Source organism: Taudactylus pleione, unplaced genomic scaffold (assembly GCF_031769625.1).
Source record: "Taudactylus pleione unplaced genomic scaffold, aTauple2 ptg000212l, whole genome shotgun sequence".
In the NCBI taxonomy this organism is placed as follows: Eukaryota; Metazoa; Chordata; class Amphibia; order Anura; family Myobatrachidae; genus Taudactylus; species Taudactylus pleione.
Window position 1 is genome coordinate 11236585 of NW_028284614.1, and position 16434 is coordinate 11253018.

Sequence of the window (16434 nt, forward strand, 5' to 3'; positions counted from 1 at the left end):
CACAGTGCCGGACGTTAGTGGAATTTTGCCGGGCCGACCGTTCGAGAAATAAAGTGTGGTGTAAACACTGTAATAGCGCACCAATGGTTTGGTTGCGGTACGGGTTTGGTTGCGGTACGGGTTTGGTTGCGGTTAGGTTAGGGTTAGGCTGCAGTAAGGGTTAGGCTGCAGTAAGGGTTAGGCTGCAGTAAGGGTTAGGCTGCAGTAAGGGTTAGGCTGCAGTAAGGGTTAGGCTGCAGTAAGGGTTAGGCTGCAGTAAGGGTTAGGCTGCAGTAAGGGTTAGGCTGCAGTAAGGGTTAGGCTGCAGTAAGGGTTAGGCTGCAGTAAGGGTTAGGCTGCAGTAAGGGTTAGGCTGCAGTAAGGGTTAGGCTGCAGTAAGGGTTAGGCTGCAGTAAGGGTTAGGTTGCGGTTAGGGTTAGGCTGCAGTAAGGGTTGGGCTGCAGTAAGGGTTGGGCTGCAGTAAGGGTTGGGCTGCAGTAAGGGTTAGGTTGCGGTTAGGGTTAGGCTGCAGTAAGGGTTGGGCTGCAGTAAGGGTTGGGCTGCAGTAAGGGTTTGGTTGCGGTTAGGGTTGGGCTGCAGTAAGGGTTTGGTTGCGGTTAGGGTTGGGCTGCAGTAAGGGTTTGGTTGCGGTTAGGGTTGGGCTGCAGTAAGGGTTTGGTTGCGGTTAGGGTTGGGCTGCAGTAAGGGTTAGGTTGCGGTTAGGGTTGGGCTGCAGTAAGGGTTAGGTTGCGGTTAGGGTTGGGCTGCAGTAAGGGTTAGGTTGCGGTTAGGGTTGGGCTGCAGTAAGGGTTAGGTTGCGGTTAGGGTTGGGCTGCAGTAAGGGTTTGGTTGCGGTTAGGGTTGGGCTGCAGTAAGGGTTTGGTTGCGGTTAGGGTTGGGCTGCAGTAAGGGTTAGGTTGCGGTTAGGGTTGGGCTGCAGTAAGGGTTAGGTTGCGGTTAGGGTTGGGCTGCAGTAAGGGTTTGGTTGCGGTTAGGGTTGGGCTGCAGTAAGGGTTAGGTTGCGGTTAGGGTTGGGTTGCAGTAAGGGTTAGGTTGCGGTTAGGACTAGGCTGCAGTAAGGGTTAGGTTGCGGTTAGGACTAGGCTGCAGTAAGGGTTAGGTTGCGGTTAAAGTTAAGTTGCGGTCGGTTTTAGGCTGAAATATCAGTGTCAACATTGTGACGTTTACAATGTTGACCTCTTGAAAATGTCAATATTATGTCAATGTTGATATTGTAAATGTCAACTTGTTAACTAGATCATGTCAACGTCCACAACATGATGACATTACGGTGTCGGCATATCATACTACACACGTTTTTTTAACCGCATTATAACAAAAAAAAAAAGTACTAATTGCTTTCTGTAATTGTGGGACAATGCCGCTATGTAATGCCCAAACACTCGTCTTATTGTCTCTGCATATTAGACCTGATAAAACTTCCCGCCCACACCTCAGTCTGCACCCGGCCCTTCTGTACTGTAGGTGGATGCAGTTCTTCCTTACCAGACATTTCTTTAGGGGAAGGGGTGTTGGAGCAGACGGGACCACGCGTGGCCCGGGTCTCCCACGGAAATGTCTTTATTCAACGATAGAACCTACAGATACATTTTCCTCATCAGTACAACTGAAAAATGGTGGCTGGTGTCCCTTTATAAAAAACTAAATGCACATGTTAGTCCTATGACCAGGATGACGGCGGCAATTTCCTTGTCAGGAAAACACAGTGTTCTGGATCCATGTTCTGACACACATCAGTAAACGTGTAATGCAGGTTCCCTGCCACATGAGGGCGCTGAGTTTCCCATTCACTGTTATAGGTCACATGGTGCGCGAGCTATAGAGCACTGCTGCTTTCTGGCTGGGATCGTGCCGCACTCTTAACACCCAGAAGGCGCAAATTTGTAAAGTTTACAACAGTGAAATCCATTATTATCTCTGTATAGAGTTTACACAGACATGCAGCAAGTGCTGAGCGCCGTGGACCACCCCCGATTTGTGTTCACCAACGATGAGAAAGAGGCCGACATTCTCTTCATCTTCTCTCACATCAAGGATTATAGGTGAGTGCAGCTGTGTTATTCTACGGTAATGGCGGCCAGTGAGATTGATGGGGGTGTTTTTTTATCCGCTTATTTATATACCTCTACCATATGACTCGGCGCTGTTTCAGTCCCTGTCTCATTGGAGCTGACCATCTAAATTTCGCTCCACACATACACTCGCTAGGCCTGATTTGTGTCAGATGGTAAGTAGGAGGAAACCCCCACGAATGCAGGGAGAACATACAAACTACACACAGATTGAGCTCTGTTCGGGAAATCAAACACATGACACCGGTGCTGTGAGGCAGCAATGCTGACCACTGTGTCACCGTGCTTTGAGTGCTATTTCTCACCAGCTCTTACAGCAGCCAGATTAAGTGGAAGATTGAGCCTTTCACTGACACACAGCTGCAAGTCCTGTTAGAAATTATAGCCTATAATACATATAAGAAACCTGTGGATACTCCTCCTACGGGTGGCCAAGCAGTGCCGATATGTTATCAGTATGGTTAAAACTTATGCTGGGACAATCTGTTCAGTGAATGATATCACGGAACGATCTCCCTTGAAATTCCCGGTGTGCTGGATGAGCGATATTGTTCATCCACACAGCAAAGATATCATCAACGACCAGCGATCGTTCTCCCATATGGAAAATGAACGATATCGTCAAGGTTGGCCTGCATGAATGGACAATGGCCCTCATTCAGAGCCGCTCGCTATTTGCGGTCGTTCGTTCTAAAACAAGGGGTGGCTATTCAAATGAACCGTTCGCTAATTGCGGTCTGTTCACGCCTCTAAGTCTGAACGAGCGAGCAAAACTTGCGGTTGTAATTTTGAAAAATACGCCCCCTTGCCGCTCGCACCATACGTCATGTCCGCTATTTATTAGATTAATCGAGTACATCGAACAGCGTATGAACTGCTCGCTATTCTTGTGGCTGGTTTTTTCAACCGCTATTTTGCGAGCAGTTCTGAGTAAAACAAAACCAAGTGACGTGGTCAATGACGCTGCTGTATTAATTATGCACACCCTTAAAACGCCCGTTTTGACCTTTAAGCACGCCTGCGTTCAAATTCCACACCCCCTTTTTCAAGCACCTTCCCCTGTTACCACCCACATACGCCTCCTTCTGTCACTCAAACTAGCAGGCATTCGCTATATAGCGAACAAACGATTTTCGGCCGCACTGACTGGTTCGCGCATGCGTATTAAAATCCGTACGCATGCGCAGATGTGCGAACATCGGTCAGAACGAACGAGGGGCCGCTTACGAGCGGCTCTGAATCGGGGCCAATGTCGTCCAGTAGGAGCGCGCATCGTTGGTCGTTTATTGCATACAAAAGGAACGCTATGAACGATATATCATTGAAGGTTATCGTTCATATAGTTCAAAGATATCGTCTCGTGTACCTTTAGACATTTTATGCTGGGAAGCTGATTGAGGAAAAATGTTGGCCATTTCTGACAGGTCTTTCAGCACCGAGAGACCTCACGTCCTGCTCAACCAGTTCCCGTGTGAGAATCTCCTGACGGTTAAGGATTGCCTGGCATCCATTGCACGAAGGGCTGGGGTGGATGATGGTCCCAAATGGCTGCCACGTACTTTCAATCTGCAGACCGAACTTCCGCAGTTTATTAACTACTTTAAGCAACGTGAACAGCGGTAAGAAGGAAGCATAATAGTCTATTACTGTGGTGTTGGTCTCTACTCTCCTGCGCAAGTGCAGGAGATTCCTTAGAACAGTGATTCCCAGATTCTGCCCTCAAGGACCCCTAACAGTGCATGTTTTAAGGATATCCATGCTTTAGCACAGGTGACTTAATTAGAACCTTAAGTCAATTTGATTACACCATCTTTGCACAAGCATGGATATCCTTAAAACCTGGAATGTTAGGATGCCTTGAGGACCGAGTTTGGTAAACTGTGCCTTTTAGAGAGTGCAACCAATCAGATTCTAGCTATAATTCTGTAACATAACCGACTTAAATGATAGTTAGAATCTGATTGGTTACTATGGACCGCACCTCCATTTGTCTTTAGAAGGTTTGATAACTACCGTCCCCCCCCTTCCTCAGTGAAGGAATGCTCCAGAATAACCATGCTTGCTTCACATCCCACCTGTTGTTGTGTCCGCAGAGGGGAAGACAATCACTGGATCTGCAAGCCGTGGAACCTGGCCAGGAGCCTGGACACGCACGTCACAACCAACCTGTCCTACATCATTCGTCAGAGAGAGAGCACGCCGAAGGTTTGTCTGAGCTGCGAGGTCACATGACCCTGCAGCCAGCATCATGTGATGTAGGAATAATATATATATTGCATGATAGCCATCAATCCATTATCAGCAAACATGTGCTCCTGCTGGCTTTACTCAGTAAAGGCAGCCATTTTCTGGGATAAACTTGTGTTTATATGATGCAGTATTTCAATTTGCTAGAGATCAGTGGGCCTGATTCAGAGCCGGACGCTCTGACCAGAGCGCTCGCTCTGAATCAGGGCCCTCCTCCATGAAAATGGAGCGGCCTCCTGGCCGCTCACATAGCTGTGGGTGACCACCCACAGCATATGCGAGCGGCCAAAAAGATGGTCGCGATGGTCTTGACCATCGCGACCATCGGACTTGCGACGGAGACCCTGTGGTAGGGTCTCCCTGCCACAAGCCCTAGAGTGATCAGAGCCAAAATCACTCCCACTGACATCACTAGTGATGTCAGTGGGGCCGGCTTCAGACGGTAGGCGTTCCCATGGGAACGCCTCCGTCTGGCCGCCACGCCCCCGGCACACCCACCAAAGGGGGCGTGCTGTCAATCAACATCGACAGCACGCCCCCTTTGGTGCGAGACCTGGAGCGATGGAAAGCCCGTCGCTCCCCGGGTCTCGCGCATGCGCACGACGGAGCTCCCTCCGTCGTGCGCATGTGCAGTGGGGAACATCGACCCACTTGCGAGCGTACTGCCGCTTGCGAGTGGGTCTGAATGACCCCCAGTGTCCCATAGTATCTCAGGGAAGTCGCTGGTTTACACGGAGGGATTACTTGCATAGTGGCCGACATTGATCCCAAGGGAACTGATACTGATGTATTCTTATGAATAGGAGCTTAGCCCACAAGATGTCCGCCTGCTTTTTCGGCAAATGGTGCATTAATGTAGGTACACAGGTTTGGGTGCTTGTTCCTTTGAACCCAGTTTGCATTTCAGCAGTGTCCACGGCACAGTATGTATTTCACCACAAAATGATTAACAAGAAGTTTAATTTTCAGTTTTGTAATCTCTCTCTGTGACTCAGCTGCTGAGGGAGGGAAATGAGTTCCCCATTGTCTTCAGGACCAAAGTAATTTTATATTTGTGTTCTTGTTTTATTGAACACATAAGCTCACATACACCCGTGTCCACATACACCTTACTTCCTTGCGCTTTACACAGCCCTTCTTGTCGTGCCATGCAGTGGAGTGGCACCAAGCGTCTTTTTGTGTGACTTACCTTCAAATGCATCTCATTCGCAGCGATGCGAACAGGACGACAAGAAGCAGCTTCTGCTGACTAAAACGATATGCGGCATGCCTATATTCTGTGTGCGGTCGCAGGTGATTCTGCATGTGAAATGCTACGTTACAGTGTCACAGCCGCTGACATAATGTAGCCTTCCCCATGCAGATACACTCGCAGTAGCACATAGAATATAGACATGCCGTATAAGACACATATCAAGGTAAGAAGTCGCACAAAAAGACGTTCAGCGCTATCGAGACGCACGACACTCACTTGTTATGTTTAAAGCAACTTGTATCGCATGGAGGACAGATGTATGTGGACGCCTCTAGTGTTCACTCTAGGCAGGGCAGTTTCTAGGGTCTGAGGCTTCCAGTGCGAGCAGTCAAAATGCGCCCCCTCCCCCCTAAAAAAAAAGAAAATAGAAGTAATATTACGGACTGGGCATGGTCTCATTGTGAGGGGGTGTTGTATCACAGAAAGGGAGCGTGGTCAGAATGTCAGCCGCTGTGACTACTGAGCCCAGGGGTGGCTAACCTGTCAGAGGCAAAGCGCTGAATAATATATGTAGCGCGCTCAAAACATGGGGTGTGGCCTAGCTGTCACAAGCCCACGCCGCATTTGTGTGTGCACGCCTTTGGTGTGACATTTGCAGGAGTATGACCTTGTATCAAACCCGTTTTTAGTCACGTTGGGGGCGAGCCCAGCACATTGAAAATACAAGCCAGGTCCACATAAACTACACTGAAATAAGCCAGGTCCACATAAACTACACTGAAATAAGCCAGGTCCACATAAACTACACTGAAATAAGCCAGGTCCACATAAACTACACTGAAATAAGCCAGGTCCACATAAACTACACTGAAATAAGCCAGGTCCACATAAACTACACTGAAATAAGCCAGGTCCACATAAACTACACTGAAATAAGCCAGGTCCACATAAAATACACTGAAATAAGACAGGTCCACACAAACTACACTGAAATAAGCCAGGTCCACACAAACTACACTGAAATAAGCCAGGTCCACATAAACTACACTGCAATAAGCCAGGTCCACATAAAATACACTGAAATAAGCCAGGTCCACATAAACTACACTGCAATAAGCCAGGTCCACATAAACTACACTGCAATAAGCCAGGTCCACATAAACTACACTGCAATAAGCCAGGTCCACATAAACTACACTGCAATAAGCCAGGTCCACATAAACTACACTGCAATAAGCCAGGTCCACATAAACTACACTGCAATAAGCCAGGTCCACATAAACTACACTGCAATAAGCCAGGTCCACATAAAATACACTGAAATAAGCCACTTCATGATTACATTGCAACAAACCACTTCCACATAAAATATATTGGAAAAGCTGGAACCATATAAACTACGTTTTAAAACCACATCCACCTCTAATACATTATTAAATCCAGAACCACATAAAACACATTGAAAAAAAACAAGATTCACATAATGCACACTTCATTCCAGCCCCCTCCCTTACCATTCCAGCCCCCTCCCTTACCATTCCAGCCCCCTCCCTTACCATTCCAGCCCCCTCCCTTACCATTCCAGCCCCCTCCCTTACCATTCCAGTCCCCTCCCTTACCATTCCAACCCCCTCCCTTACCATTCCAACCCCCTCCCTTACCATTCCAGCCCCCTCCCTTACCATTCCAGTCCTCTCCCTTACCATTCCAGCCCCCTCCCTTACCATTCCAGCCCCCTCCCTTACCATTCCAGCCCCCTCCCTTACCATTCCAGTCCGACAGGTCTTGGGCTTCACCCCCCCCCACTGGCTCTCAGGTAAAAGTGCCCATTATGCAGGGCCCCCTGTAGATGTCCCCATATGCAGTGCCCCCTAAATTTATGTCCCTTATGCAGTGCCCACATTAGTAGTGCAACTTATGCAGAGCCCACAGTAGTGGAGCCCTTTATGCAGTGCACCCAGTAGTAATGCCCCAAGGAGTGGTGTCCCCTATGCCATGCCCCCATTAGTACTGCCCCCTGTAGTCGTAATGCTCCCTCTGTAGTAGTGCCCCAAGTAGTAGTGCCCCCACGGTGTGATAAGGGATGGTTTGGTTTAGGTCTATTAATAATCTATTTACCTTCTGTTAAGAAACAAATACGCAACTCCCGAGCAGTATTCCTATTGGGAGTACCCACGTTCTCCAGTGATCTGGAATTAGTTTGAGGTTTTTGTTGCTGCGTAGTAGAAGTTATTGCGTGTGTTGTGCTCGTTACTGCCATCCGTAGTAAGATCAAAGCTACATTTTCATCTTCCTTTTAACCAGGTTGTTTCCAAGTACGTGGAGGACCCAGTGTTATTCCAGCGGGACGACATTGGGCTGGTGAAGTTTGACATCCGTTACGTGGTTCTTCTCCGCTCGGTGTGTCCTCTCAAGCTCTACGTCTACGACGTCTTCTGGCTCCGATTCGCTAACAGGTAGCTCCCGTAAAGTGATCTACTCGGTCTCCATTTATGCTTGTTACAGTTAGCGTTTGTTCCACCATATTTTAGAGAACCCCAGTGTTGATTCTGCCACTAGAGGTTTGACCAATGATAGAGCACAGAACTGGATCGCTCATAAGCTGGCAATTACACACCTTCAGCGGCTGCAAAATCCTTCCCCCGTCATCGATTTCACAGGTCTTTCTCCGTTCCCAACAGGCCATTTGCACTTAATGATCTGGATGACTATGAGAAACATTTCACAGTTATGAATTATGCTCCGAATGTGCACTTGAAGCAGGTAAGAAAAAAAGGGCTAGCTCCTGGGCCAACTTCCTCACAGCTCTCCTGCTTTACAGTCCGGAGGGAACCGACTTGGACAGCGCATGGCGCAAATAGCGTGCGCTGGATTAAGTGCTCTCCAGGCGAATACGGTTACAGGGCTACCCTGGTTCTTATCTTTGTATAACCGTATGGTGCTCCAAGCCTGATGCCAAGTATTGCTTCTGGTACCGAGTGCAGACAGCCATGTTGTTATCTGAACAAGTGTTTATGGGAATGTAGCCTGTACCCGTTCACAAGGAATGTTAGAAATCACTGTGCCTTGGCGAATCAATGAGCAGCAATCGTACGCAGAACGCAACATGGCTGCTCCCACTCTGCGTACTGTAAATGCTCCAAGATTCTTTAGGCTGCTAAGTGTTTGACAATACACGATGACAGGGAATCGATAGTCTTACAACATTTCAGATGGTTTGAGAATACACAAGAATCCCAACGTATGTGACACTATTCAATACGGTTTGTCTTTTTAGGTTCATTGTGATGAATTTGTAACCATGTTTGAAAAGCAATATCCGGACTATCCCTGGAAATCCATAGAGGTACGTTGGTGTGTTATGTACTATGAAATGTTAGCGAGCGTCATTGTTTTTTATTTGTTTTTTTCCATTTTTTGTTTTCTCCTTACTTCGAACTCTGCTTGAAAAATATAGAATTAAAGTGAACCAACCATTATTGCGCAATAGTGAGCGTTCAGCGCCAGCCCCCGCGCAGCCTAATACCCCTATCACCGGAACACAGACACTACGGTTAGAAGCCAATGAAACCGCTGCAGTCTCTAGGATTAATATGTCCTATGGGGTTGGGTACAGCTTGTCCTGTTATGCTTCTCTTCTGGGCTGCTAGAAAAGGTGGCATCTTCCTTTTTTAAACGACTGTAATGTCTGTTAAGTTTGCCCACTGCCCATCACGTCTATATACTGTGTATTAACAACGGACATGGAAGATAAAATGTTACTGGGAGACCTTACGGGACAATTGATTTCTTGATGACGTGCTGCTACGCCTATCACCGAGAGTTACACCACCCCAACATCGCACATTGTCCTGCTCGCCTCTATGGGGTGCCAGGGAAAACGTACGATGGTAGTGGCCGCGCGATGCCGGTGTCCCGATTGTTTCTCCGCCACTTCAGGCCCATCGATTCTAATTAAATTGCTCCCCCTTCGCTTTTAAATCTTATTGATTCTAGTTGTTATCTTTTAGGAGATGCTAGATGAATGTTAAGTAGAATCTGATTGGTTGCTATGGGAAACATCTCCACTGCTAAAAGCTCTCACTTTAGTAAATGTACCCCTAAGAATGAAGCCTCCCAGCATTTGTGGCCTACATGCACAAGCAGTCAGCATTTACCCTGCATGCAAAAATAATCAATGTATTTGCCCCCCTTGCAGTGCTGCCTGGTTGTGTCCAGGTACTTTCTTTTCTTTGCTCCCAACTCCGAATCAGACCCGCAGTTGGCACGACCCCATGACATCATTCATATTTTGGATTGCCCTGTTTGCATGAAGCTAAACTGTGGGGGGATCTTTGTACTCTTCCTTAGATTTGCATATATCCCCTGTATATTGCAATTGAAGTTAAAGTAAAAAAAACAAACACTGATATATGCAAGTAAAATAGTGATAAATCTGTCTTAAAACAAAACACTATTACATTCTATAGGCCTAAAAATAAAAAAATAAACAAGATGAGTCTGGTGAATGAGGTATAAAATTCCAGCCTACTACAGCAATTCCGCCATCCCTTTCCGCTACTGCAATTCCGCCTTCCGCTACTGCAATTCCGCCATCCCCTTGCGCTACTGCAATTCCGCCTTCCGCTACTGCAATTCCGCCATCCCCTTGCGCTACTGCAATTCCGCCATCCCCTTGCGCTACTGCAATTCCGCCATCCCCTTGCGCTACTGCAATTCCGCCATCCCCTTGCGCTACTGCAATTCCGCCATCCCCTTGCGCTACTGCAATTCCGCCATCCCCTTGCGCTACTGCAATTCCGCCATCCCCTTGCGCTACTGCAATTCCGCCATCCCCTTGCACACTAACTCCACATCTTTCAGAAATGTTCCTGTGTGTGGTTAAGCACCTTCCTGGGGGTGGAGAGAGTTTGCAATAGGAATAATCTGTCTCTTTACATGTTATATAGTCCTCTAGGGTTTGTGCCTATACGTACTCCATAAACAGACTCCGCCTACCAGTTTGAAATCCTACATAACAAAGTACATACAGGCACAATATTAGGATTGTAACGAGCTTGTAGAAGGTTCTATGATCTGCTATGAATAGTGCTATATGATGTCCTGAGTGCCACATTGTGTACATATGCCCAGTGCGCTAATACCAGCTTTCTGTCGCCGTCAGGCCGAATTGATCAAAACCTTTGGAGAACTATTTCGAGCGGCAACATCCAAGTCTGCTCCGCTGGGAATCTGTAACTACCCGTCATCCCGTGCCATCTATGCCATCGACCTGATGCTGAAGTGGGACACTGATGGAGAAGGTACTGTGCACTTATTGTACCGTTCTGCACTCGCCTTGAGGCAGGTCTTCCAGTGAGCTTTTATTTCTGTAGGTAATTCTGCCCGAGAGCCTAGATTTTGTAGGGACCCTCCCCCATTGCCAGTATTATTACTGCAGGAGGTATCGGACCTTTTGAACTTTGGAACCCACGTGAGATCAGCGAGCCACTTTTAATCCTAATTGCTCGTGGCTTCCAAAGTACTTTCATAAATAAAATTAGAAATCCCTTGAAGAATAATAGTTAAAATGAAAAATGCCACATTTAAAGGTCATTACTTGAGTGCGGTGTAGCTCTCTGCCATTAATAAAATCTGGCCACTGGGTGGCGCCCTTTGGTTATCACTAGCTGTTTAAGATAATCATGTTTATCTGTGTGTCAAGGCAGCTCCCTTTCCTTGCAGCAAATAAATAAGGAATAAATTGTTAGCGAGTACATATTTATTCTCTTCACAGGTAAACGGATAATGCAACCTCAGATTCTAGAAGTGAACTTCAACCCGGACTGCGCCAGAGCCTGCAAATACCACCCGTCTTTCTTCAATGACGTCTTTAGCACACTGTTCCTGGATGAAACCAACAATTGCCACGTGACCACCATTGTATAACTACAGCCTGACGGTTTGCCGAAAATGTGCTTCCTAGACTTTATACAACCAGCAATATCCAAATACAGGCTTGTCTTAGCCATCTATATAGGTCATATTATTGTATATACAGCTTTACTCTCTGCTTGGCAGATTTAAATCTGGAAATATTATTATCTACCATTATTACATAAGGGCGATGCTACTCTGGGAAACGGCTGCTTTACCTGGTACAGTCCCAACAACGCCGATTACTATGTCAGTCTGTAAGATGTCCTATAGAGCATTTGAAATAACCAAAGGCCACTCGGAATGGGCTTCTTAAATCCCTGCTTCTGGCAACGCAGGCTGGCGCCACCCACTCCCCATGCCCAAACGACCATATCCCGTAAATCGGGCTGCTGCTTTGGAGAACCGCGAGAGATCTCGCAGTAGAAGACTGGCACGTGCGTGGTACAGATCCTGTACATTGAATCAGGCCCTAAGGACATACAATACCCTGAATTACACCCCAACCTGTTATGATTCTTTATTGAGCTAAATTATTACTTGTTTAAAGGGGATACATCAATATGGCTACTGGAGCATCGGTGCTCTGCTAGCACTTGTCAAATCAGAGGAACATAAAGACCTAAAATTTTCCCAAGGAGCGTTAGACACTAAGGGAGTCACCTATACCCTAATGAGTGTGCACCACTCAGTATAAGGACTGGGATTCCGTTCTCTCTGCTTCCTGGAAGGCAGGGTCCCGGAGAGGAACGTTTTCCTTGGGCAGAGTTCTGCTCTCCTTTAAGGCATTGGGCTAATGTTAAGCTGCATCTTGGGATCATCACCGTAGTGAGGGCATTTGAAGAGCCAGAATTATCGCTTATATACCACTCATGTAATACAAGGAAATGGGCATATTGCATCTTTGTATGCCCCCTATAAAGCAATGATTTAAAACACAAAAACATAAGAAATAAAACTTTGCTTTGTTTCTCATAGTGAGATTATATCCCCCCCGATAATCTCTGCCTCTCCGATTTACACCTGCTTGTTACTATGTTCCAGCAAATACATCAAGTTGTGTCGGCTTTTGCCTTAACACTGTTGAATTTTTTTTTATTATTTTTTTTTTTAAATAAAAGGAATTTGTCTGTCGTCCGTTTGTTTCCCAGATTATTGTGCGAACCCAATTATTCGGTTACACGTATAATAAACATATAGTTGGATTTGCATGATTGAAATGCATATAATTGGTTATATTCACTTATATGTACAGTGATAAAGTGGATGGAATTAAAGTGCCAACCAGTCGGCTCCTAATTGTCACTTTACAGGCTGTGTTTGAAAATGACAGGAGCTGATTGGTTGGTACTTTATCTCCATCCACTTTATCCATCCCCAATGTTTAGTACAAATACCCCTATACCTATAACCAGGACACTCATGAATTACACAGGTTCTGAAGGAATACTATGGTAAGCCTATGTATATATAAAGGGCTAGTATGGTAAGCCTATGTATATATAAAGGGCTAGTATGGTAAGCCTGTGTATATATAAAGGGCTAGTGTGGTAAGCCTATGTATATATAAAGGGCTAGTATGGTAAGCCTATGTATATATAAAGGGCTAGTGTGGTAAGCCTGTATATATAAAGGGCTAGTATGGTAAGCCTATGTATATAAAAGGATAGTATGGTAAGCCTATGTGTATATAAAGGGATAGTAGGGTAAGCCTATGTATATAAAGGGACAGTATGGTAAGCCTATGTATACAAAGGGGTAGTATGGTAAGCCTATGTATATAAATGGGTAGTATGGTAAGCCTATGTATATAAAAGGATAGTATGGTAAGCCTATGTATATAAAAGGATAGTATGGTAAGCCTATGTGTATATATAGGGATAGTAGGGTAAGCCTATGTATATAAAGGGCTAGTGTGGTAAGCCTGTATATATAAAGGGCTAGTATGGTAAGCCTATGTATATAAAAGGATAGTATGGTAAGCCTATGTGTATATATAGGGATAGTAGGGTAAGCCTATGTATATAAAGGGACAGTATGGTAAGCCTATGTATACAAAGGGGTAGTATGGTAAGCCTATGTATATAAATGGGTAGTATGGTAAGCCTATGTATATAAAAGGATAGTATGGTAAGCCTATGTGTATATATAGGGATAGTAGGGTAAGCCTATGTATATAAAGGGATAGTGTGGTAAGCCTATGTGTAGAAAAGGGATAGTATGGTAAGCCTATGTATATAAAGGGACAGTATGGTAAGCCTGTGTATATAAATGGGTAGTATGGTAAGCCTGTGTATATAAATGGGTAGTATGGTAAGCCTCTGTATATAAAGGGGTAGTGTGGTAAGCCTGTGTATATAAAGGGATAGTGTGGTAAGCCTGTGTATATAAAGGGATAGTGTGGTAAGCCTATGTATATAAAGGGACAGTATGGTAAGCCTATGTATATAAAGGGATAGTAAGGTAAGCCTATGTATATAAAGGGAATAGTATGCTAAGCCTGTGTATATAAAGGGATAGTATGGTAAGCCTATGTATATAAAGGGGTAGTATGGTAAGCCTATGTGTGTGTATATATATATATGGGTAGTATGGTAAGCCTGCTTATGTGGCTTAAATGCCCTGCGCCTTCAATTTCACCCTGGATGGGGAACAGCATTGTGCTACAGATGGCCAGGCCTGCGCTATATAAAAACTCCATCTTTGTTTATAAATGTTTTGCTTAGAATAACATTACAACTATACAGTAACGGTTATACAGTCTGCCGCGTCGTCTTCCTTGGGTGACCAGGTCTGTAGCGTCACTATAGGGCATATCCAATTGGCCGCAAGGTTTAGCGAGGTAAAAAAAAAACGGTCGCGGGGCTTTCAGAGCGTAAGAAAAAAAAAAAAAAGATACTTAAGTGTCCAATGGTCTCCACGGATCCCAGTGGCCTCCTCTCCTTCCTGTCACTGGGAAGGGGGCTGCTGAGAGATGTAGTTCTCCCAGTGCCTGGTACGGCACTCACCGCAGCTGGAGGAAGAAGACAGCCAGCATGCAGAAGGCCAGATTAAAGGCACACATCCACTTACAGACATCAAAACGACTGCACGATTACGACATTGTAATCGTGCAGTCGTTTGTCAGTTTGTGATGTGCCTACACTGAACGTTCAGTGTAGGCACATCAATCATCCGCTACCGTGCTGAACCTGATGTTATCGTCAGTTTGTACAGCATTTTCATGCGATGATTGATGTCGGAAACGACCGGCAGGTCTTTTCCGACATAAAAGTGCACGATTATGATGTCGTAATCGTGCAATCGCTCAGTATTATCGCTAAGTGGATGTGAGCCTTTACAATGGGGCGGATGGGACTACAGCTCCAGGCCTCCACATAATAATAGGCCCATCACCATGTCAGTATGATGATGGCCAGCAAATCATACGTTTTTACACCAGACCTGGCATAGGAGAAGAACAAGGAGGGATGGGCGGTGGGGGTGAATCAGTAATAATTGTCGGCGCAATTTCTGCCCATTCATTTTAAAACACATCAGCTTTTGCAGATTATTTCTGTGCCTCAGTGTTAGAAATGCTCCCCTTAATCAGGGTTGCAGAAATGACTATGGGCCCTCCGCTTGCAGTTTTAAAGGCCATCTGAGGGTCAAAGTTATGCCATATACCAGAGGTTCCCAAAGTCCGCCATTACGGTCCACGTATTAGGGATATCCATGCTTGAGCACAGGTGATTTAATTAGTACCTCAATTCATTTGATTTAACCATCTGGACTCAAGCTTGGATAGCCCTAAAACATGGACTGTAATGGCAGACTTTGGGAACCTCTGCCATATCCACTTATAGCAAATTGAAATGTTGCTATCTCAGTGGTTCTCAAACTCGGTCCTCAGGACCCCACACAGGTCCTGTTTTCCAGGTCACCCAGCAGGTGCACAGGTGTATTCATTACTCACTGACACATTTTAAAAGATCCACAGGTGGTTATTATTTCACTTCTGATTCTGTGAAGAGACCTGGAAAACATGCACTGTGTGGGGTCCTGAGGACTGTGTTTGAGAACCTATGTGCTTGCTCATTATTGGTTCAGATCACAAGCTCTGTCTGCAGGTTATAGGTATACGTCAAGTGCCCTTTATATCAGTGAGTCGTAAACGCAGTCCTCAGGACCCCACACAGTTCACGTTTTCCAGGTCACCCAGCAGGTGCACAGGTGTAGTTATTACTCACTGACACGTTTTAAAAGATCCACAGGTGGAGCTAATTATTTCACTTGTGATCTGTGAGACCTGGAAAACATGCACTGTTTGGGGTCCCAAGGACTGTGTGGGAACTTATGCTTTATATCAATGGTTCCCAAACTCATTACAGTCCAGGTTTTAAGTATATCCATACTTGAACCTAAATGGTTAAATCAAATTGACTGAGGTACTAATTAATTCACCTGCGCAGCATGGATATCCTTAAAACTTGGACTGTAACGGCAGAGTTTGGGAACCTCTGCTTTATATAATGGTTTCGTCAGAAATCCTAACACCTGTCTATATAAGATCCCATTCACTTCCAATGGTTTTATTGTTAACAAAGCGAGTATCAAAATCCTTGGGCTAAGACCATCTGTTGCTATAACTGTCAGTCAATGGAAACCGATCCCCCCTATGTGTTTCTAAGATACTTACTGGAAAATAAACATAGACAGTAATATATAATACCTTATTTAAAAAGGTTTACACCAAGACACCAGAGGGGGCAGCAGAGTGCACATTGTATAACCACAGCTGTCTAATCAATCAACAAAATATAAAAATCAATATAAAACATTCATGATTACTAATGCTGGGCATACCCTATACCAGTGGTTCTCAAACTCTGTCCTCAAGACCCCACAGAGGTCACATTTTCCAGGTCACCCAGCAGTTGCACAGGTGTATTCATTACTTACTGACACATCCACGGGTGGAGCTTATTATTTCACTTGTGATTCTGAGGAGACCTGGAAAATATG

At 45.5% G+C, this 16434-nt stretch overlaps 1 protein-coding gene across 1 annotated transcript in view; it reads left to right on the forward strand.

Annotated features, from left to right (window-relative positions):
* TTLL12 (tubulin tyrosine ligase like 12) overlaps window positions 1–12567 on the forward strand; it is a 30867-nt gene extending 18300 nt beyond the window's left edge. Inside the window, exons 7-14 of the mRNA XM_088478315.1 lie at window positions 1926–2042; window positions 3497–3691; window positions 4166–4277; window positions 7819–7970; window positions 8196–8277; window positions 8792–8860; window positions 10679–10817; window positions 11291–12567. Of these exons, the coding sequence (XP_088334441.1) occupies window positions 1926–2042; window positions 3497–3691; window positions 4166–4277; window positions 7819–7970; window positions 8196–8277; window positions 8792–8860; window positions 10679–10817; window positions 11291–11442 (1018 nt within the window). The 3' untranslated portion in view covers window positions 11443–12567. The remainder of the gene's footprint in view (window positions 1–1925; window positions 2043–3496; window positions 3692–4165; window positions 4278–7818; window positions 7971–8195; window positions 8278–8791; window positions 8861–10678; window positions 10818–11290) is intronic.
* The last annotated feature ends 3867 nt before the right edge of the window (window positions 12568–16434 follow it).